The sequence below is a fragment of the Gobius niger genome (assembly GCF_951799975.1).
Source record: "Gobius niger genome assembly, chromosome: 15".
In the NCBI taxonomy this organism is placed as follows: Eukaryota; Metazoa; Chordata; class Actinopteri; order Gobiiformes; family Gobiidae; genus Gobius; species Gobius niger.
In genome coordinates this window covers 28,481,877-28,504,941 of record NC_136866.1, presented here as the reverse complement: position 1 = coordinate 28,504,941, position 23,065 = coordinate 28,481,877, and the positions used below count along the sequence as shown (strand labels likewise).

At 41.5% G+C, this 23,065-nt stretch overlaps 1 protein-coding gene across 1 annotated transcript; it reads right to left on the bottom strand.

Annotated features, from left to right (window-relative positions):
- Positions 1-7,684: 7,684 nt before the first annotated feature.
- btbd9 (BTB (POZ) domain containing 9) lies at positions 7,685-22,002 on the bottom strand. The gene is made up of 11 exons (XM_079572738.1): positions 21,864-22,002; positions 19,433-19,633; positions 17,981-18,344; positions 15,571-15,838; positions 13,882-14,101; positions 13,682-13,801; positions 11,959-12,068; positions 11,668-11,857; positions 10,370-10,477; positions 10,216-10,294; positions 7,685-8,050 (listed from the first exon to the last, which is right to left on the bottom strand). Exons 2-11 carry the CDS (start codon positions 19,615-19,617, stop codon positions 7,868-7,870), a joined length of 1,827 nt encoding a protein of 608 aa, XP_079428864.1. The 5' UTR covers positions 19,618-19,633; positions 21,864-22,002; the 3' UTR covers positions 7,685-7,867.
- Between the last annotated feature and the right edge of the window lie 1,063 nt (positions 22,003-23,065).

Sequence of the window (23,065 nt, the reverse complement as noted above, 5' to 3'; positions counted from 1 at the left end):
ACACGTGAGCTGCTCTGTTATTTCTGAGCGGATCATTTGTCTGACGGTTTAAACATATTTAAACCTGTGTCTCTGAGGCTCATGATGAAACCAGCAGGTCTGTCTGATACTGAACATGAAGAGGAAACACCTCCTGCCTTTGTTCTGTTGGTGCAAAACAAACACATGTAAAGTGACTATGTTTTTACACTTTGATTTCATTTCATCAGAAAAAAAGCATAAATGCTTCTATATTTTTTAGTTGAATAAAACTAAACAATAAGTTTAGTTTTGATGATATTCTGCATGAAATAATAATATAAAATGCCCCAAAGATACTTTCTTTTTGAAGTCAAAAACAATGTTTATAAGTGTTTAATGATTGAAGGTCGGTAGAAACAGCGCCCCCTGGTTTTCACATCACGAGCCGCCACTGACTCCAAGCCAATAAAAAGCTAGCCTGATAAACCACACCCACCTTCTTTCTGCACGAAAGAAGGTGGGTGTGGCCACGCACGGTAGACAAGTTGTTGATTGGCGGCTAAGGCCGAGCCGAACCAATCACGACCGTCACAGAGAAATGAGAAGGTTACGTCACTCGCTGCACCTCTATGTTTTTAGTTCAATTAACGTTAACATCAGCCAAAACTAATCATTGGATGAAGTAGTCAAGGATTTTGCCTCGCGTTCTCCGCGTGAGTTTATATTCACTTCATATTTGTTTAATTGGACACGGCTGTCGTCACGTCCGCTAATCGCTAATTGGTTTATTTCACTGACAATCTGTGCGCGTTAGGCCCGCCCGTTCAAACTGCTCCAATTGCTCCGTGACCAGACTCACTCCCTGCATGGAATGGACAGGGAAGAGTATGGCAGAGCCAGGCAAATAAAAAGCACTGAATGATGAATAAATCTACGAGTTCTCCAGATGAGTTTCTTGGCTAATTAATACTAATTAAGGTCAATCAATCAATTCAAATAAGGCTGCAGCTAACGATGACTTGGTAATCGATTAATCTACCAATTATGTTCACGATTAATCACTTGGATGTGAATGGTGAATGAAAATTGTATTTTAAAGTTGGGTCTAAAGACGACGCAGCTAGTCTGAGGGGGCGTGGTGTTAGTCTGAGGGAGCGTGGTGTTAGTCTGAGGGGGCGTGGTGTTAGTCTGAGGGGGCGTGGTGTTAGTCTGAGGGGGCGTGGTGTTAGTCTGAGGGGGCGTGGTTAGTCTGAGGGGGCGTGGTGTTAGTCTGAGGGGGCGTGGTGTTAGTCTGAGGGGGCGTGGTTAGTCTGAGGGAGCGTGGTGTTAGTCTGAGGGGGCGTGGTGTTAGTCTGAGGGGGCGTGGTGTTAGTCTGAGGGGGCGTGGTGTTAGTCTGAGGGGGCGTGGTGTTAGTCAGAGGGGGCGTGGCTAGTCTGAGGGGGCGTGGTTAGTCTGAGGGGGCGTGGTGTCAGTCTGAGGGGGCGTGGCTAGTCTGAGGGGGCGTGGTGTTAACCTGAACTCACTCTGCTGCTTGAAATAAACCGTCCGACACCTTTTTTTTTTTGCACAATGAAACTTTATTGAACATAACCATGGAAACAGCAGCTTCATAATGGACCGTAACAGCTTCTCAAAAACGACTTCTTTCACCGAGGCCGATCTGGTTAAAAACTCTCGAACACGGAGGAAAAACACTGGTCAAAGTCACATTGAAAGGATGGACGGCGGGCAGTGAAACGCAGTCTCCAAACCCGCCTGTGCACGGCTCTGCGGACGCGGAAGACTTCAACTCTCGCAGCGCAAACAACTCATTGAAATAGCGGATGCATCGGCGCAAAACGAGCACCAAACAAAAAAATCAAAATAAACAAAAGTGCAACATGCCTCAGCGTCGAAGTAAAGAAGCTGCTTTACGCTAAAGTAAAAAGGGAAACTCGAAATGTGGAAACTTCGACAAGACTTTGATCGTTTTGAGAGAAAACAGTGAAAGCTTGAACGTCTGTAAGCTCTGAGCGGTTTAACCTCTTGACTCCCGCCTGAACCGAGAGGAGCTTTTTCCTCACGTCAGCAGAGTTTTTTTCCATCATTTTTTTAATGGGTATTCAACTCATTTTTGTCACTTTTTTGTAATTTTTTTGGTCAAATTTTAATCACATTTTTGTCATTTTTTCGTCAATTTTTTATCCATTTTTTGTCCTTTTTTGACACATTTTTGTCATTTTTGTCACATTTCTGTCATTTTTTGGTCAATTTTTTTAACAATTTTTTGTCATTTTTTTAACAAATTTCTGTCATTTTTTTGTCCATTTTTAGTCAAATTTTTGTCCCTTTTTGTCACATTTTTGTCATTTTTTGTCACATTTCTGTCATTTTTTGGTCAATTTTTAATTAAATTTTTGTCCTTTTTTGTCAAATTTTTTGTCCTTTTTTCGTCACATTTTTGTAATTTTGGTCGCTTCTATCTTCACCTGGTTTGGAGCTATAGAGGAGGAGAGGCTAAATGCTAACGCCGTCTGTGTTTACGTGACTGAGGACACGCGTGAAGACCAGACAGGTCCACATGAGCTCGTCTAAGCTCAGGTAAGAACATATCTCTGTGGCCTGTTCCTTTTAAGGCAGAGTCACTTCCGGCATAACCGGCGGCCATCTTGCCACAGGGAAGCAGCTCGAGTGAGTGAGTGATCAGCACGAACACAAACCCTCGTGTCTCGCGGAAATCTTCACGGATTTACAAACGGTTTAGTTTCCAACAAACGTTATTAACGTGACTATAATTCTCAATGGAACATGTTGAAATAAAGATTTTTCTTGTTTTTCTGGTTTATAACAAACAAAACCGTCCTGAAATCGGTACAAAATTGAGCAAGTTATGGTTATTTAAAAGTACATGTACCATAAAACACAATGTTATGAGTGAGCGAGCTGTGGTAAGATGGCCGCCGTGTGTTTTTTATCAAATTTTTGTCATTTTTTGTCATTTTTAATCAAATTTTTGTCCTTTTTTGTCATATTTCTGTCATTTTTTCGTCAGTTTTTTTAATCAAATTTTTGTCCTTTTTTTCGTCACATTTTTGTAATTTTTTCTTCCATTATTTGTCAATTTCTTGTGACATTATTGTGACATTTTTGCCACTTTTTCATCAATTTTTCGTCACTTCTTTGTCACATTTCCATCATTGTTTTCGTCTCAGTTTCGTTGCTATTTTCACAGCTTTTTTCCAGAAGCTTTTAGACTGGGGTTAAAGCCAAACTGGAGAAAATGTGCTCGGCTCAGGTGGGAGTTAAGGGGTTAAACTGGTTCATATCTTCATCACACCAGCTGTAAAAGAGTAAAAGACAAAACCAGGAGCGGATCAAAGCCTGAACTCGGCCAAACTTTCACTCGCGGAAGCTCCATTTTTTGTTTCTTTCCATTTGGCAACGTTTTTTTATTTTTTTTGTTCATCTGAAAATATAGGTTTTTCTCTTTTAGCTTAGAAGAAAATAGTTCTCCACACGTTTGAAATACTAGTGAGAAGGTCGAGGTGAGACTAGAAACATGGTGAGACTCGGGACGGCTCTAAACAGATTCAGTTTTGTTGTTTAAGGAGCAGCAGGTCGCGGGACAACTCCGTGGACACGACGGGACTAAACCTGGAGGGGTGAGTCTGGAGGCGAGACGCTGCAGGTGAACGGGGAATAGATGGAGAGGAATCGATGCAGATTAAAGGCAGACATGTGGGGTTTAGATACAAGAATAAGGCATTTTAAATTGAAAAGAGTAAAGTCAGAGTCATCCCAGAACCACCCAGGCCTCAGGGGAACAGAGACGTCGCAGTGGAAAGTGGTTTGATACTTACAGTCCGGTTCACTATGTTTACATCTTCACTGTTGTGGGAGGAAAACTGCTTATACCATAAAGTCTCCACACAAAAAATACAATGAGAAAAACAATATTTCCATTTATCAATTGTGCAATTATACCATTTTACCATTAGAGTAAATGGGGAGTTCTGGTCATCGCTATAGATATATATATATATATATAGGATAGATCTCTTAAAGGGGGGGTATTATGCAAAATCGACTTTTTCAAGCTTTGCATCATGTTATTATGTTGTGTTGCCTTGGCACATTATTATTACCTGGAGTAGTTCGAAATCCGCGCCGTAATCTTCACTTTACTGTGTGGATGCCAAACTACTCCTGGTATTATTACGCCTGACAATATAGTTCCCCTTTTATCCGCTTAGAAAATCCACATTGTTTAATTTTGTGTAATTATACTTTATTGTGCAACACTTCACGTAACCATATTTAAATAGGGGAAACGTGGAAGAGCTTGGTAGCTTTTATCTTCACCTGGTTTGGAGGCTAAATGCTAACGCCGTCTGTGCTGTGTTTACGTGACTGAGGACACAGGTGAAGACCACGTCCATGAACTCGTCTAAGCTCAGGTAAGAACATATCTCTGTGGCCTGTTCCTTTTAAGGCAGAGTCACTTCCGGCATAACCGGCGGCCCTCGTATCTCGCTGAAATCTTCACGGATTTACAAACGGTTTAGTTTCCAACAAACGTTATTAACGTGACTATAATTCTCAATGGAACATGTTGAAATAAAGATTTTTCTTGTTTTTCTTTTTTATTCATATGTATGCAGTGTCATACCTACATCTGAGGAATTTCAGGGTGAACCGGACTGAAGATGCAAGTTTCACTAAACCTCAGTCGATATGGACCTGCTGCGTCATTTATAACCTCAGAGCCTGGAGAATTCAATCGCTATGCTAGCTTTAGCCTGCGCAATTATATTTTTGAAAAGGCCACGGCTAGCAACAGTATGCTAATGCTAACGGCGGCTAATCAAAGCTGGGACAGTCACAGAACCTGATTGAATCACCTACAGTAATAAAATAAACTCCGCCTCTGCTGGAGCGGCCAAGTATTTATGTTTTTACAGGATTATAGACCAGGCTTTGGAAAAATCTGACAATATCAATCGAAAATATCGGCGTTGGACAAAAAAAATGGAAAAAAAATTGAGAGAAACCCATATCGGTCGACCTCCAGTGCTCAGTCGCATTTACTAAAAAACTAAATGAACGCAAAGTGCAGAAGCTGCTTTATCCTAAAATAATGGAAATGCCTCTGACTTTAACTGGAAATGTACTTCATAAATATCACTCAGTACTTTTTACTTCTACTTGAGTGATATTGTAACGAAACGCCCCTAAAGTTCAGTCCCTTTGTCTTTCCTCCCGTCTGTCTCCCACACAGGAAATGCCCATATTTGGATCATCTGGGTCACAGCCTTTCCTGCCACACGTGGATACCAAACCCGTCGGTATTTGTGAACGAGGAGCCGTGTCGGAGTCACTTCCTGTTTTTCTTCACCTGCCGGGTCTCGCCTTAAATCGTATGAAAACTCTACAAAAATATCTCCTAATCTACGGCGGCAGAATCACCCTGTTTTTCCAGCGGTTCAAACTTTGGAAAAGCACCCGGACAAAACCGTAAAAATCCTTTAAACGAAGGAAGACTTGGTACAAATGTCGCACTGGTGACGATGTGGTGGAAATGTGCAAAACGCGTCGGAAATGTTCGTTCCTTTCGTCTCGTCCCGCCTTCGACAAAATGTCCGTTTGTAAAAAAGTGGCACTTATGGAGAGGCGGGGCTCGAGGGCGGGGCTCGAGGGCGGGGCACGAGGGCGGGGCTCGAGGGCGGGGCACGAGGGCGGGGCTCGAGGGCGGGGCTCGAGGGCGGGGCACGAGGGCGGGGCACGAGGGCGGGGCTCGAGGGGCGGGGCACGAGGGCGGGGCTCGAGGGCGGGGCTCGAGGGCGGTTTGGGAAAGCCAGTGAGAAAACGACAAAATTAAAACTCGACTCAAAACGTGATGAAGCGAGCACGAAGCGAACGGCGGCTCCACAACCCGGGGCGGAACGAGCGGAGCGGAGTTTGAAGAATAAATCACACGAAAAGCAAGGAAATAGTTAGAAAGATGCTCAGTTAATCAGGCGAATGCAGCAGCTTTAGGCAAAGATAAGGCTGGGTGTCTTTAAATGTTTCTATTTTTTAGATTTTTTTTTTGTTTAGATTTTTCCAACTTTTTCCCCCCAATTTCCAATTTTTTTTTCATATTTTTTCGATTTTTTCCCCCAAATGTTCCCAGTTTTGTTCCCCAAATTTTCCCCAGTTTAAATTTTTTTTTTCCAAAATGATTCCTCTTACAGAAGCCCGTTTTTAAACAATTTCACTTTTTCCCCCCCCCAAAGTATACTCCCCCCCCCCCCACACAATTTTCACAATTTTTTTTTCCCAAAATGTTTTTTTTACTAAATTACTCGTCATAGAGAACCAGGAAACAGATCAATATTGTTCCTTTTCCTTCCAATGAATTTGTATCATTTGTTTGAGGTGAAACAATCAACAATTTAACAATTTTCTTAACACGTTTCTATTTCTTTTCCCTCAATTTTTCTGTGTTTAAAAAATTATACTTTGTAGCACTTTGGTCAACCTGGTGGCTTAAACTGCGTTTTAAACTGCGTTAAATAAAGTTGCAGTTGTTTTCCCCCAATTTTCACGATTTTGTCCTTTTTTTTTTCATATTCTTTCCAAATTTTTCCCCAAATGTCCCTTCAATTTTTTACTTTTTACTAAATTATTCGTGGTATAGAACCATAAACAGATCTATATTGTTCCTTTTCCTTCCAATGAATTTGTATCATATGTTTGAGGTGAAACAATCAAGAAACTTTAACTACAAAAGGGCCGTTTTTAAACCTTTTTTTTTTTTCACGTTTTTTCCCCAAATGTTTACATTTTTTTACCCCAATTTTTACACTTTTTCCCCTCTATTTTCCTGTATTTTCCCAATATGCACAAATTTTTCGCTTTTCTTTAAAATATTTTTTCCAAATTTTTCCTTCCCACATTTTTTCCCAAATGTTTAAATTTTTTCCTAAATGTTCCCAGGTTTTTCGAATTTTTTTCCCCATTTTATTTTTTTCAACTTGTGTTTCCCATTTTTTTTCTTTTAAAACAGCATCAAAACTTGAATATACAGATTTTCTTTTCATTCTCGGTTCTGATTGTGGTTCTTTATTTGTCGGTCTGCTTGGACCCGGAAGTCGTGACGTCACCACTTTAACGTATGGGGTTAGCATCACGGTTAGCATAGCCGGCCAGTCACAAACAAAATGGCCGCCACGTTTTCCCACGTCAACGAGCCTCGTGTTTGATCGAGAGTTTTAATAAAGAGCTTTGGCTTCAGGCTTTTGCGCCAGAAGCAAAGTTAAGATGTGCTGCCCAGAATCAACAGGCTTTCGAAAAGTTTTTTACACAGTCATCGATCCGTGGGGCAAAGAGGAAAAACATCCCAGGACAGTGAGTGCAAGGAGGAATCGATTTGGGATCTTGTTTAGTTTTAGAATAAGCGGTTTGTGAGAGTATTTTAAAGTTCAAAGCTCAACAACTCAGGCAGGAATTGGATATTTCAAAAAATCCCTGTGGAAAACCTTCAAAATATTATTAAAGTGATGGTCTGTAAGTTTAAATGTTCTAGATTGTGTATAATTGAGTGTATTGAATAATAATAGTTTCTCTTAAGTCCCTCCCTTTGCTGATTTCAGACACCAATCAGAATCCCCGAGGCCGTCACTTTGACCAATGAGACGAGCTGTGAGCCTGTCCAATCAGGGGGAAGGGGGCGGAGCTTGATTGTTAAAGGAGAGCTGGTGTTGTGGAGCCGCCGTTCGCTCGACTCTTCCGTCACTTTCACAGAATTAAATTAAATATTACGCGAAACGTCTGGATATTCTCAAACCATAATAAATAAATAAATAACAGGATAAATCTCCAGCATAAATAACGGCCCCCTCTGCGCGAGGCCCGTCCATAAGTGCCAGCGGGAGCGACGGGCGCTCAGTGCAGAGACGAGGGCGAAGGCAGGGAGGGCATCTGGCTGAGGGAGCGGGACGGTCTCTGGGGCGGGGGCTGAGCGCCGCCGTCCGAAGGCTCCTGGGGACTCGGGTTCACGCCGGGACTTCCCTCCTTCACCTCGGAGTCCAGCTGCGCCGGGCACTCGAAGTGAACGCAGTGGAAAACCTGGACACGGGAGAGGCGGGACTTAATACGGGAATAATCTCAAACACGTCTTTATTTAAAACTCTATTTTACACTTTGTTGGTTCAAAAATGTAATATTACAGCAGTACTTTTACCCATTAATTGTCCGTGAGAGTAAATACTAGACAGAAAAGACAAAGGGACAGAGGGATATTGTTCATCCAGTTACACAATGGAGATCATTTTATTCACTCAAACTTGGCTGTAAATACTGTTTAACCTCTTACCACCCGCCTAAACCAAATGCATTCTGTTCTCTTAGGTTATTATATAGGCCTGTGTAGCACCTCATTTGAAAGCTAAGACCCACAAAACTGATCTTTTTCCTCGCGTTGTTGCTGTGTTGTGTCACCTTTTGTATGTTTTTTTTAAACATTTTTGTCACATTTTTGTTGAATTTTTGTCACTTTTTGGTTGAGTTTTTGTCGCATTTTTTAATGAATTTTTGTTGAGTTTTTGTCACTTTTTGGTTGAGTTTTTGTCATTTTTTGGTTGAGTTTTTGTCGCATTTTCTTAATGAATTTTTGTCACTTTTTGGTTGAGTTTTTGTCATTTTTTAATGAATTTTTGTTGAGTTTTTGTCACATTTTTGTTGAATTTTTGTCACTTTTTGGTTGAGTTTTTGTCGCATTTTTTTTATGAATTTTTGTCACATTTTTGTTGAATTTTTGTCACATTTTTGTTGCGTTTACATCCTTGTTTTATTCTCATTTTTTGTGGTTGTTTTGGTGCTTTTTTCCCCAAGAAGCTTTTTGATTAGGGTAAAGCCAAACTGGAGAAAATGGGATCCGTTCAGGTGGGAGTTAAGAGGTTAAGTGGCGCTAGCCCACAGTTAGCTTTGCCCGTTAGCCTGTTAGCTTCTTCTTTGTGATTCCATTAGTGTGTATTGGTGACTCCGACCCGGTGGCAGTCAAATTGCAATTGTGGTTTTCTGGCCAGAGACACCAGGGGGAGATGAAAGACCCTCAATCATGCCATTAACACTTGTATTACCCCCAGAGGGACTACGGGAAGGATTTATTAAGGTAAACAAGTTACTGCTACTAATACTACATTAATACTACATTGCTGGTAAATGTGGGGTTGGGGCTCTTCTGCCAAAACTGTGACAAAGTGACGAAAATGCAACAAAAAAATGACAATGCGACAAAAATGCAACAAAAATGCAACAATAAAGCGACAAAAATGCAACAAAAAAATGATAAAAATGCGACAAAAAAGTTACAAAAATGCAACAAAAATGCAACAATAAAGCGACAAAAATGCAACAAAAAAATGATAAAAATGCGACAAAAAAGTTACAAAAATGCGACAAAAATGCGACAAAAAAGTGACAAAAATACAACAAAAAAGTGACAAAAATACAACAAAAAAGTGACAAAAATACAACAAAAAAGTGACAAAAATGCAACAAAAAAATGTCAAAAATGTGACAAAAAAGTGACAAAAATGCAATAAAAAAATGACAAAAATGCAACAAAAATGCAATAAAAAAATGTCAAAAATGTGACAAAAAAAATTCAAAAATGTGACAAAAAAGTGACAAAAATACAACAAAAAAGTGACAAAAATACAATAAAAAAATGACAAAAATGCAACAAAAAAGTGACAAAAAAATGACAAAAATGCAACAAAAAAATGACAAAAATGCAACAAAAAAATGACAAAAATGCAACAAAAAAGTTACAAAAAAGCAACAAAATGTGTGGAAAAATTGCTTATATTTTCAACGACCAAAGGGGATTTTCCATCTTGTTTAGGTTTGAAAGAGCTATTTATATATATATTGTCAATTAAGTTATTTTTTGTTATCAATTATTAAGGATTTATTAAGTTACACAAGTTACATAGTGCTGCTTTAATACTACATTGCTGGTAAATGTGGGGTTGGGTCTCTGCTGCCAAAACTGCAGCCGAGTGTGTTTGATAACCGGCACGGGCTTCCTGCCTTTTTGCCCTTTTAAGGAAGGCAAGTTTATATGTAGCTGCAAGGTTGTGCTATGGCGAGTGTTTTTACTCTGCAATGAAAGGATTAAGCTTTGCCAGAGATGGTGAGGTGAGGAACACTCTGTCCACAGTATTTCATGGTCCCCGCCCGTCTGAACCAGATGAACTCTTTGACTGACGTGTGTCTCCGCTCCTCACCTCGTTGGCCGTGTTGTGCGTTCCCACGATCCGAATGAAAGACGCCGGTTGTTTGTCGAACTTCAGCGTCTGCCACGACCTGGAACATGAAGGACACGGCGACGTTAGACCGCGTGACTCCGTGAAAACCTTTGGTAACGGTGCGACCTCTGACCTGCAGGCCATGCGGGTTCGGTCCACCACTTTGCTCCACTGCTGCTGGTCGGTCGACACCTCGATGTAGTAACTGTAGGAGCGCTCGTCACAGTCCCACAGCAGCAGCCTGGGAGGACACGAGGGAGGACAGAGACTGGTCAACACTTTAATAAAACACTTTAATAATACACTTTAATAATACACTTTAATAATATACTTTAATACACTCTGTTTAATGCACTATGTCATCATGTAAGGCCAGACGCTGTGGTCAATATTTTTAGCGAGTTTTCTCCCTTAAGCTCTGACTTAACAGAACACATTTTCTCCAGTTCAGCTTTACCCAAATCTAGAAGCTTCTTGAAAACAGTGTTAAAATAGCAGTGAAAATGTGACAAAAACGAGGCAGAAAAGTGAAAAAAATACGACAAAAATATGACAAAATGCAACAAAAATGCGACAAAAAAGTGTTAAAGATGTGACAAAAAAGTGACAAAAAAAGTGACAAAAAAGTGATAAAAAAGTTATAAAAATGTGACATAAAAGTGACAAAAATGCGACAAAAAAGTGATAAAAATGCGACAAAAAAGTGATAAAAATGTGACAAAAAAGTGATAAAAATGTGACAAAAATGTGACAAAAAAGTGACAAAAAAGTGATAAAAATGCGACAAAAAAGTGATAAAAATGTGACAAAAAAGTGACAAAAAAGTGATAAAAATGTGACAAAAAGTGACAAAAATGCGACAAAAAAGTGATAAAAATGTGACAAAAAAGCGACAAAAAAGTGATAAAAATGCGACAAAAAAGTGACAAAAATGTGACAAAAAAAGTGATAAAAATGTGACAAAAAAAGTGATAAAAATCAGACAAAAAAGTGACAAAAATGCGACAAAAAAGTGATAAAAATTAGACAAAAAAAGAGACAAATGTGACAAAAAAGTGATAAAATTGCAACAACAAAAAAAGTCAAATATGTGACGAAAGTGTCAAAAATGCAACATTTTTTTTAATTACCAATTATGGCTCTCTATTGATAAACTGTAATGGAAAAACATTAAACAAGAAAAACTGGACTTTCTGCACTAAATATATGAGCGATTATTATAAACAACAACAAACTCACTCATTGATCTGATCATTACATTTTGGATCAGTTATTTTATAGCAGCAAAGTCAAAAAAACGCATTTTGAAAATAAATCTATGTAGAAATATTGAATTTGTGCAATAATTAAACATGATCCTGTGATGATGAGTATTTGCTCCTGTTTATAAGTTGAACCTCAGCAGCGTCTCTGAGCCCGGTCCAGTCGTACCTTATGGAGCCGATGGAGAAGGGCTGAGCGAGCTGGATGACGATGGCGCCGGAGCCGAGCTGGTGGCAGGTGTAGCCCGAGTCCCAGTCGTAGTTCCGCGTGTCGCCGTTGAGCAAGGCGTTCCTGCTGCGGCTCACGCCCTCCACCACGCTGGCACAGGCCGCCACCGTCGCCACGTTCTCCGCGGGCACTGGCGAGGGACGGACAGAGTGGATTTGGTTACGGACCTTGGACTAAACTCCTGCCGAAGCATCTGAGCCGTGTAAAACGTTGAGTGTCTGCGAGTCGTACCCAGCAGCCCGTTGTCCAGCGTGTGCGGGCGGTTGGTGAACATGCACTCGAAGGCCACCAGGTGGAACACTTTGTTCACGGTGTTGTGCGTCCCCACGATTCGCACGTATCTGCAGAAGAACAAGAGCAGACGTTCAGGTCACCAAACAGACTGAGGGAACATGTCCAAAACAGCTCGACTACGGCTCAAGGTGTTTTAGAACATCCAGTTTTTCTTTGATAGGGCTGGGCATCGCTAAATGTTTTCCAATACGTTTACTTAATTATTTGTCGTATAGAACCATAAACTGATCAATAATGTTCCTTTTCCTTCAAATTAATTTCTTTTGTATCATTTGTTTGAGGTGAAACAATCAAGTAACCATTTTTTTGTCATTTTCCCCGTTTTTCCCCAAATTTTGTTCAAATTTTTTCCCAAATGTTTCAATTTTTTCCCCCAGTTTTTCCACTTTTTTCCCCTCACTTTTTCTATGTGTTTCCCCCCCAATTTTCATGAATTTTTCCCTTTATTTTAAAATATTTTTTCCCAAATGTTTCAATATTTTACTTAGTTCCACTTCCCTCAATTTTTCTGTTTTTCTCCACAATTTTCACGATTTTTTCTCCTTTTTTAAAAATATTTATTTCCAATTTTTCTTCCCACATTTTTCCCCAAATGTTTACATTTTTTCCCCCAGTTTTTCCCAAATGTTCCCAGGTTTTTACAAAATTTCCCCCAGTTTTTTTTTTTCCAAATTCTGAGCATCAGAACTTGAATATAAAGACTGTATGTTTATTTTCAGTACCTGCTTTAGTACCAGTAATACCTAAACCTTTTTGTCGGTTCACAGCCCTAATGTTTAAGGCAATATCAATATTTTCCAATATATTTAGATTTTACACCAGCTGTAATCCTATAATGACATTTAACCTCTTAACCCCCGCCTGAACCAAGTGTATTTTCTCCGCTTCAGCTTTACCCAAATCAAAAAGGTTGCAGCCTATAGCCCAGAGTAACGGCTCTTTTGAAAGACCTACAAAACTGATCTAGAAGGATCTTTTTCCTCGCATTGTTGCCGCTTTATCGTCACTTTTTTCACATTTTGTTTCATTGTGTTTTTGCCGCATATTTTTGTCAATTTTTCATCACTTTTTAATCATTTTTTGTCTGATTTTTTTTACTTTTTAATCATTTTTTTTGTAACTTTTTTATAAGATTTTAATATTTTTTTGTGCCCATTTTTTAAATATTTTTTTTCCTTTTTGAACATTTTTTTGTCCATTTTTTAAAAATTTTTTAATCATTTTTTGTCACTTTCTTATCTGATTTTTTTACTTTTTAATAATTTTTTGTCACTTTATCAGATTGTAATTTTTGCCCGTTTTTTTAATCATTTTTTTGTCTGATTTTTTAATCATTTTTTGTCACTTTTTTTAAATCAGATTTTTATCATTTTTTAACATTTTTTGTCCGATTTTTTTACTTTTTTCTCATTTTTTTGTCACTTTTTTATCAGATTTTTTATCAGATTTTAACATTTTTTTTTACTCTGTTTTTGTGGCTTTTTTGTTCCATTTTTGCCCGTTTTTCATCCTCATTTTCTTCTCGTTTTTTGTCGCTATTTTAACAAAGTTTTTTCACGAAGCTTTTAGATTTGGTTTAAGTGGAACTGGAGAAATTGTGCTCAGCTCAGGTGGGAGTTAAGAGGTTAAGGGCTTAATTTGAGCACAAGCCGTGTGTGACCTGCAGACTCTGGGGGTGAAGAAGAGGTTCTGCCACGAGCGACAGAGGAACTTGGAGTGATCCACAACTCGAACCCAGTCCAGCTCATCCATGGACACCTCGATGTAGTACGAGTACGACCTGAGAACAGCACAGGTGAAGATTAAACCAGGAGATGATTATACCAAAGACCTCTGGAGCCTCTGGAAGCCCCGCCTCACCTGCTGTCCCGGTCCCACAGCAGCAGCCGGACGTGGTTGACGATGGAGGGCTGTCCCAGTTTGACCTGGAGGCCCGCCCGCCCGTCCTCCTCGATGGGGTGTCGGCTGAACCCGTGGTCCAGGTCGTAGTTCTGAGTGTCGCCGTCCAAAAGCGCCGACTTCAGCTCGCCCTTCACCACCTGCGCCCCGAACTTCATGGTGGCGATGTTCTCCTCCGGGACTGAAACAGATTCAGGGCAGATCACAGTTTCAGATCACGGTTTCAGATCACGGTTTCAGATCACGGTTTCAGATCACGGTTTCAGATCACGGTTTCAGATCACGGTTTCAGATCACGGCGCTCGTGCTTCACAGCCACAGACTGTAGAATTAATAGAAGCTTCTTCTCACTCCGCCCCGTTTGCCATAATGACCACGTTCGAAAGGTAAATCATGGCGGCTTCATAGACTCCTCCTCCCCTGCTGTGTCCCCGCGTCATTAGCTCTAATGCTAACGGCCTGTCAATCAAAGTCCGGCCCTCATTAACATATGAGATTTCTAAAATGTACCTCACGAAAACCAGGCTGGTTTCTTTATTTGGAACTAACCCTGCGTTATCACAGGAGCAATATCTAACAGTAGAAAGTAAAAAAAAATAAGAAACCAGCTTTACAGTTGGTTAAAACGTGTCTTAAGTGCAATGCTAACTAATGGAAAACTAGCTTGCTTTGCCGCCCACATATGGAGATACTGCAGCAATGGCGGACAATGGCCGCTTGTTGTACACAGCCAGAAGGTCCCACGTCTGACACTCGTCACTCACTGAGCGTCTCACTCTCGCTCCCACACTCCCTCCTAGGGCTGGGTACCGTTAAACGGTACCTACTTGGTACCGACCGAAAAGCTCCGGTAGGGGGCGGTATCGAATTTTTTTTTTTTTTCTGTGCTAATTTTCGGTAATTTTTCTCTCCAAACGTCAATAAATGATCCACAGTGAGTCTAAAAAAGCCTGAACTCATGAGCAGCTTCAGCGCAAATGCAGAAGTGAAGGAAAGCTATAACTTACTCACACTTCAGTCATTATCAGAGATGGCAGAGGGTCTGAGCCAGGACTAAACCAGGACTAAACCAGGACTAAACCAGGACTTACAGTAAACTAGTTAAAAACCAGGACTAAACCAGGACTGAATAAGAAACTAGACTCTTAGACAAATAGAAAAGCAGCGACAAGAAGAAACAAATGGGATTTAGCTTTAGCTTTAGCTGCAGAGCCTGAAGTTACTGCTGTTGTTTAAACTCCAGCTGCACCAGAGCGTTTGGGATCAAAGATTGTCTCTGCAAAAGGTGAGGCTCACTCTGCATTAGCCATGTTTAGAAAAGTTTATCTTCAGTAAACGGTCCTGATGTGGATCTGGTCTGTTCCTGCAGCTCAGGAGGTAATAATGTCCGAACTCTCTTTTTATCACGGCTTTAGTGGGAATTCTGCTCAAAACATGAAGTTCCAGGTGACGCTGCTGCTCCTGTTTTCTGATGTGCCGTGTTTGGACTTCCTCCTGAACCATACTTTTCCTGCACATTATTTTAACTCAATTAAAATAACAAAGGTATCGAAAAAAGTACCGTTAAGGCACCGGTACCGAAAAGCAGGTATCGTTAAAGTAGTGGTATCAAAACGAACAGTGCCCAGCCCTACTCGCTCCCACACTCACTGAGCATCCCCCTGTAGTTCAGGTCCATGTTGCGACTCTCCGACCGCAGCTTGATGGCGTCCAGCAGGTCGTCCGGACTCACGAGGCCCGACGGCCGCACCACGTTCAGCATCTCCGTCAGCGTCATGAGCGGCAGCCGCACGGCGCCCATGACCTCCTGCGTCTGCGCCGCCTCGCCGTGATGGAGGCACCAGCGGCTCAGCGCCTGGAAGATCTCCTTCTCTGTGGCAGCGAACGAGTCCCGCGTCGCCACCGTCAACAGCGCCGTCTGCAGGAGGGAGGGGTTTATACACCAGGCAGACAGTTTATTACGGTTAAGGTTAGTACTATGTTTTTAATGCCACAAATGCAAAATTCAAAATAAATAGGACAAAACAGGAAACCTTTAAGCAGGAAATATCTCTGACCACAAGAGCTAAGAAGAAGCTTCAGTGAATTAGAAGCGAAACATCCTCAACTCAACTAAACCCAGTCCAAGATTTAAAGGTCCTATATCATGCAAAATCGACTTTTTGGAGCTTTTAGCCATGTTGTTTTGCGATTTCTTTATCAAAATCACCCCCAGAGTGGTTTGTGGCTTCATTCACGCAGCTCTCAGTAATCCTCCTGAATCGTGCAGCTGCTCCGCCCTCTGCTGGTGAACCACTGACCTGCTCCGTTGTGTCGTAACAGCGGAACGGAAGTGCTCGGCGTAATAATGTAATGTAATGTCTTAATTCTATGCTTACGGCCTGATTTTAATATGTAAACCAGCTTTTTCATTATTTCTGTTGTAAAAAATAAATAAAGGGAATAAAAAAAAAATTTAAAAAAAAGGAAGAGGCGCTTCCAGGTCATCTGGGGCCAAAACAAACACATCCCCTGAGCGTCTGAACAGACGTCATGTTTGCGCTGCAGCTGTGAAGATTGAGCTCGTTGTTACCTACTCTGGACACCTGTTCTTTATTCTTACCTGACGATAATGTCACGGAGAAAAAGAAGCGCGTTTGGCTACGACGACTTTATTAAGCCTTCCTAAAGAAGAGGCCACTCGTCAGAAGTTGTTTTTTCTTTCCGGGATTCGGCGACTTTCACCAAAATATTGTTTTTCTGTGACTGTCTCTGATGGATGTTTGGGGAACCTTCGCGTTTATAACCAACGCGAGTCCCACAATGTAAACAGCGATGGAGCAGAGCGGTGAGTCAATCCAAACGCGTGTTAGCTTGTGTGTGTTAGCGTGTGTGTGTTAGCGTGTGTTAGTGTGTGTGTTAGCTTGTGTGTGTTAGCTTGTGTGTGTTAGCGTGTGTGTGTTAGCTTGTGTGTGTTAGCTTGTGTGTGTTAGCGTGTGTTAGTGTGTGTGTTAGCTTGTGTGTGTTAGCTTGTGTGTGTTAGCGTGTGTGTGTTAGCTTGTGTGTGTTAGCTTGTGTGTGTTAGCTTGTGTGTGTTAGCGTGTGTGTGTTAGCGTGTGTGTGTTAGCTTGTGTGTGTTAGCTTGTGTGTGTTAGCGTGTGTTAGTGTGTGTGTTAGCTTGTGTGTGTTAGCTTGTGTGTGTTAGCGTGTGTGTGTTAGCTTGTGTGTGTTAGCTTGTGTGTGTTAGCTTGTGTGTGTTAGCGTGTGTGTGTTAGCGTGTGTGTGTTAGCTTGTGTGTGTTAGCTTGTGTGTGTTAGCGTGTGTGTGTTAGCGTGTGTGTGTTAGCGTGTGTGTGTTAGTGTGTGTGTTAGCTTGTGTGTGTTAGCTTGTGTGTGTTAGCTTGTGTGTGTTAGCTTGTGTGTGTTAGCGTGTGTGTGTTAGCGTGTGTGTTAGCGTGTGTGTTAGCGTGTGTGTTAGCCATTTATGAAGCTGTGCTGCAGACGTCAACTCTGTATAACTGCATCATGAAGTAACTTCACTTATTGTTGTTTATTTATATTGCGGTAAAGTTGTATGTGCGGAGAGAGGGGGCGGAGTTAACTGAATCGAAGCGTTTTGTCTTCCGGGTTTCAAAAATACCTCCAGAAAACACTTATATTTATCACAAAAATTAGTGCTCCATAGTGGTAGAGGTACAATATATCATATACATGCCTATACTTAACTTTGGAATGGCTAAAATAGCAGATACAGATCCTTTAAAGGGACCATACAGAGTTTAAAAATGTTAAAATTATGTATTTTCCTCCCCCTACATGTTCCTCCATGTCCTAATGTGTAGAATGAGCTCAGACCTGTTCACCACAACTGCCTCTAAAATCCTGCACTGTCACTCAAAAAGGTGTTAATTCAGGTCCGAATTGCCGTCATGCACGAGCTTAATATAGAAGGTGCAGTTACACATATGGCCTGAGGTGGCAGTAGTGAGTATAAAATGGCAAACTTGCATCTAGCCCCTTTAAGCTTCATAACGGTTCAAAATCCTTAGCTATAAACAGGCTGACTTTCAAATGTATGGTACCTTAGAGAGCTGGAGAAAGCCCTCGGAGTTGAGCACGTCGGGGGCGTGTCTGTCCATGTAGCAGCAGCAGGCTGTACTGAGCGCGCTCAGTCCGTACAGACTGGCCACGTCAAACACCAGACACACGTTCTGCGTGTGCAGCACGGTGCGCAGGAACTCGGAGGTGGAGTCCTCTAGTGGCTGGAGGCCGTATCTGTGCGCGAGGCCCAGGAAGTCGAGCAGCACCTCCTCCCGCGCAGCGCTGAGAGACGCCCGGCCCGTGTACAGGTAGTTCAGGAGCATGGAGAAGGCTTCAGCTCTGGTCTCCTCCAGACACACCTCAGCCTGAGGGCGGGACTCCTTCATCCCCCCGTACAGCAGCGCTCTGTGGGGGAGGGCGGGGACACGGTGAGGGAGTACATTAGGCCTGTCGCAGTAACGGGACGTGAAGTTCAATATGTAAAAGCAGAAACTTAAAGACCACTTAATGCCAACGAAACTCCAAAAACTGGAAATCGTATTCGTCTCTTTGTTCTAAAAGTACATATTAACAAATGCACGAGTTTAAACATGAAACACACACACAATTTACTTTGATGAAATAGTTAAAGGGACTATAGGGAGTTTAAAAATGTTAAAATTATGTATTTTCCTCCCCCTACATCAGGGGTAGGCAACGTCAGGCCCGGGGGCCAAATCCGGCCCTCCAGCACAGAACCTCTGGCCCCCAGTATGATTTTGAGAAATATTATAATGTTAATAAGGGATCAAATAACTGTTAAAGTATCTAAAAATGCGAGAAATAGTGTCTTCTTATAGTGGATTTTTTAAAATGTCCTTGCAGAACATCCCACTTGGTCATATATAACGACTGATGCAAAACATTGGCATTAGCAGAAAATGGTTCTTAACTTTAAGCTACAATGGTGAGGTTTGGCCCTTGGTGTTTTGGCAAACCTTGCCTTCCCCTGCCCTACATGTTCCTCCATGTCCTAATGTAAAATCCTGCACTGTCACTCAGAAAGTTGTTACTTCGGGTCCGAATATCCGTCATGCACGAGCTTAATATAGAAGCTGCAGTTACAAGTATGACCTGAGGTGGCAGTCGTGACCATAAAATGGCCAACTTGCATCTAGCCCCTTTAAAGTATGACAAAAATAGGACAAAAAATACAGTACAACGCAAATACATTTACTGACAATAAATAGCGAGTCCAAAGATATAAGGTTTATCTCTCACTTCAACGATAATTCGATTTAGTAATAATTATGACAGAAGAGAATAACGTGTTTTGCGGATTGCCACAGTTTGCAGCCAACCCTCCACTTTGGCTCGATTTGTTTCTTTATATGAACTGAGCGTCCCTGGGTCGGTCCCGGCTTCAGTCCTGACTCCCCCTGCCCCTCACGCGCTGACCGTTGAACCCTCGTACACGTAAGCGCCTGCTCGTGTCGCTCGGTGCGTAACATCACCTGAAGTAGTGGCATCGCGCGGCGAGGATGACCCTGTGCGCCGGGAACCGTTTCCCCTCCACGATGAAGGTGACGTCGCTGTACTCCTCGCCCAGCACCAGCGCCCCCACCTGTTCGGAGAGGAGGTGGATGTGGTCGATCTCCGACACAGAGGCCAGAGGGCGCAGGGGGTGGCTGTTACTCATGACGGACCTGGAGCAGCTGAAACCAGAGGAACGGGGTTAGGACTGAAGGTCAGTTACGAAGGCGCCGCATTCTCACGCGCAGAGGCTCCTATCTTGGGTTTTTTTCTTTCTTTTTTTCTTGTGAATTGTTTCGCTTTTGTATCAGATTAAGAAAACTCTGATCCTAAAAAGCAGCAAACCAAAAACTGTCACTGTCAGTCGCAACAGTTCAGGCAAGAGTAAAGGCTCAAAGATCAACAGTTGTATAACAATAATAAAACATGTTGCAGACCGTCCCTTCAGAATTCAAAAGTCTAATGGCAGAAGGAACAAAAGAGTTCATGGACGATTGTCTGGGAAAAACAAGAGACTGTAACTTCGCATCTGCAGCGTATTATGAGTGAATGTAAAAACTCTCAAGCAAATGCCAATAACTCATCCCCAGAAAGAATCAGGACAGAGGGGGTATTATGCTTTTTTCAGTCCCATAGCACCAGTCTATATCACACTACAATGATGACGAAACCTTCTGTTGGTCTGTAAATGCAGTAAATTAGAATAACCGCCTTGTATAAAATGTCTCTCTCAAAATGGCTGTAGTGAATGTCTTGAAATAGGCCTCTGTCTCTTTAAGAACCTCTGACCCTTTCCGACACGCCCCCTCCACACGCTGTCTGTGGCATCAGTGGGGAGGGGGTTCTGCTGAGGAGCAGTGGTTGGTTACTCGGCTGGTGACGAAAGCTCGGAGGCGTCTCCAGGAGGTGGGGGCGTTCCTAGGAGGACTCAGGCAAACCTATCCCTAAAATGGCCGCCATCAGAGCTTTTACAGATTACTCAGAAATACGTGAATGTGCCAAGGCAACACTTCAGGCATGTTTTTAATGAGGGAATGACATAATAACATGATGGAAAGCTTGAAAAAGTCCATTTTGTATAATACCCCCCCTTTAAGTGAAGATAATATAGCCTATATTGATCTCACAATGGAGAAATTCAGCTCTTAAAAACACTCAGGGTGAGCAAATAGGCAGAAAATGTGAGAACCCCCCCCAATAAAATAGTAAATAGTGGTATCTTTTGTACAATGACTACCAGGGACTTTGTGGGGACAAAAATATAAACAGTAAATAATTAAGTAAAAGGACTATAAAAAAAAATGCTAGAGTCAGTATTAGCAGTGCAGATTTACATCATATTGCAAGTGGTTGATAAAATGACGTAGGTAAGTGACTTAAATACAGGGGTTATTGCACATGTTACTTTACAGTCATATTGTTCAGTCTGACAGCAGTGGGGATGAAGGACCTGCTCCTTCTGCCACTGAAAGAGCTGCTCAGCTCCTCTACAGTCCCGTGCAGTGGGTGGGAGGTGCTGTCCATGATGGAGGTGAGCTCCTGTCCCTCACCTCCTCCACAGAGCCCAGGGCCACAGCGGACACTACAAAACTAACAAGACCCATTTTTGTGGCTTGGATGGAAACGGGATAAGCACACACAGAGCATTAAAAGTAGAAACACAATTTTATTTTTGTTTTTGTCCTCGTTTAGAGCTACTTTAGTCATGACATGTTGCCCTATCTTACAGCAGGTTCAGGCCTTAAGTTTTGACCGAATAGAACTCAGAGCTATTTCTTTTTAGGTTGTTGTGTAATGTTTGAAAACCTTTGAGCATTTTACTTTAGCTGCTACAATATTTATTACATATCCAAGCAGGGCATCTCTCCTCTGCATCCTGTGCTCTCACAACCAACTAACTTCAGGTCCTCTTATGTCTCCCTCTAGGGCACATTTTACTTCATCCACAAAACAAGCACAAGCTTACCAATGTCTCAAGGACAATAAACCATTAGCCATTCAACAAACACCCAGTCGCTGCGTGCTGACAGTCATTCACAATACCACATCCGTCATGCTAAATTTGCCGTAATAAGTGTGGCAAAAACTAGCACAAATGTCCCCAAAATGCAAGGTTTTCGTTGACATTGCAGCTAATGCTAAACGCAGCTAGCCTGTCTGCTAACATGACACTTCTGTAAGATTACTCAACAAACATCCATGTTTTTTGTTTTATTACAATCAGTCATCTATTTGATTCTTAAAGGCTGCCGAATGATCGCGTAGCTTTGGAGAAATGTTACTCTTTTAAGCTTTTTCTGGGGGTTTTGTGTCTTGTTATTAGCCGCTAGCCTCGCTGACGTTTGACACTTGCGAACGAAGGAAATGCGCGTAATGTTCATGATTACGAGGCTTATTTCGGCGCAAACTCACCAGCAGCTCGCACTCACGGCAGAATGTGATTCACAGAAGAGCAGACCCGGTTAGTTTGTCGTCCAGTTAATCGGTAAATTCAGGAAAATACACGAAAAGCTTCCGACATCACAGTCCGAGCCAGCGACTTCCGGTTCTACGTCTTCTTCTCCGGCGTGAACTGTCGTAGCGCGCGACCGCCGCCTACAGGACGGTGGGAGTTTTCGGTTTGATCCACAAGAATTTCAAATATGCGAAAAGAAATGTACATAAATGAAACAAATCATGATTACAAGGTCCATATTATTTATACACACATTATTATAGCCTATTATAATGATCTTTTTCAAAATGTTTATGTTAATTCATTATTAATCAGTTCATTTTTCAGGTTCAGGGTCATTGTCACACAGAGGTTTGAAAACTCACATTTTTTACAGTTTTTACGGCTTTACCCAAGTCAAAATGTTTCTTGGCCATTTGAAAGCTAAGCCCTGCAAAACTGATCGTAATTTTTTATCACATTTTTGAATCGTTTTTTGCTCTTTTTCATCACTCTTCAGTTGTGTTTTTACACTCTTATGGCGCTCTTTTGGTGCGTTTTCATCCTTGCTTTCATCTCTATTTTTTCCAAGAAGCTTTCAGATTTGGGTAAAGGTTCAGGTAGGGGTTAAGTTAACCTCTTAACTCCCGCCTGAACCGAGAGCATTTTCTCCAGTTCAGCTTTTTCACAAATCCTGTAGGCCAGTGTAACACCTCATTTGAAAGCTAAGACCTACAAAACTAAATTGATCTTGTTCCTCACATCATCAGATTTTTTTTCATCTTTTTATTTTGTTGGGCAGTTATCTCATTTTTGTCAAATTTTCGTGACATTTTTGTCACTTTTTCGTCAAATTATTCACATTTTTTTTGTCAAATTCTCATCACTTTTTTGTCAATTTTTTGTGACTTTTTCGTACATTTTTTTCTCAATTTTTCGTCAAATTTTTGTCCATTTTTGTCATTTTTTGTACATTTTTTGTACATTTTTTGTACATTTTTTGTCACTTTTTCGTACATTTTTTCTCACTTTTTTCACATTTTCATCCTTGTTTTCGTCTCAGTTTTGTTGCTATTTTCACACCTTTTTTCCAGAAGCTTTTGGACTGGGGTAAAGGCAAACTGGAGAAAATGTGCTCGGTTCAGGTGGGAGTTAAGTTAAATGGATGCAAATGCTTTGT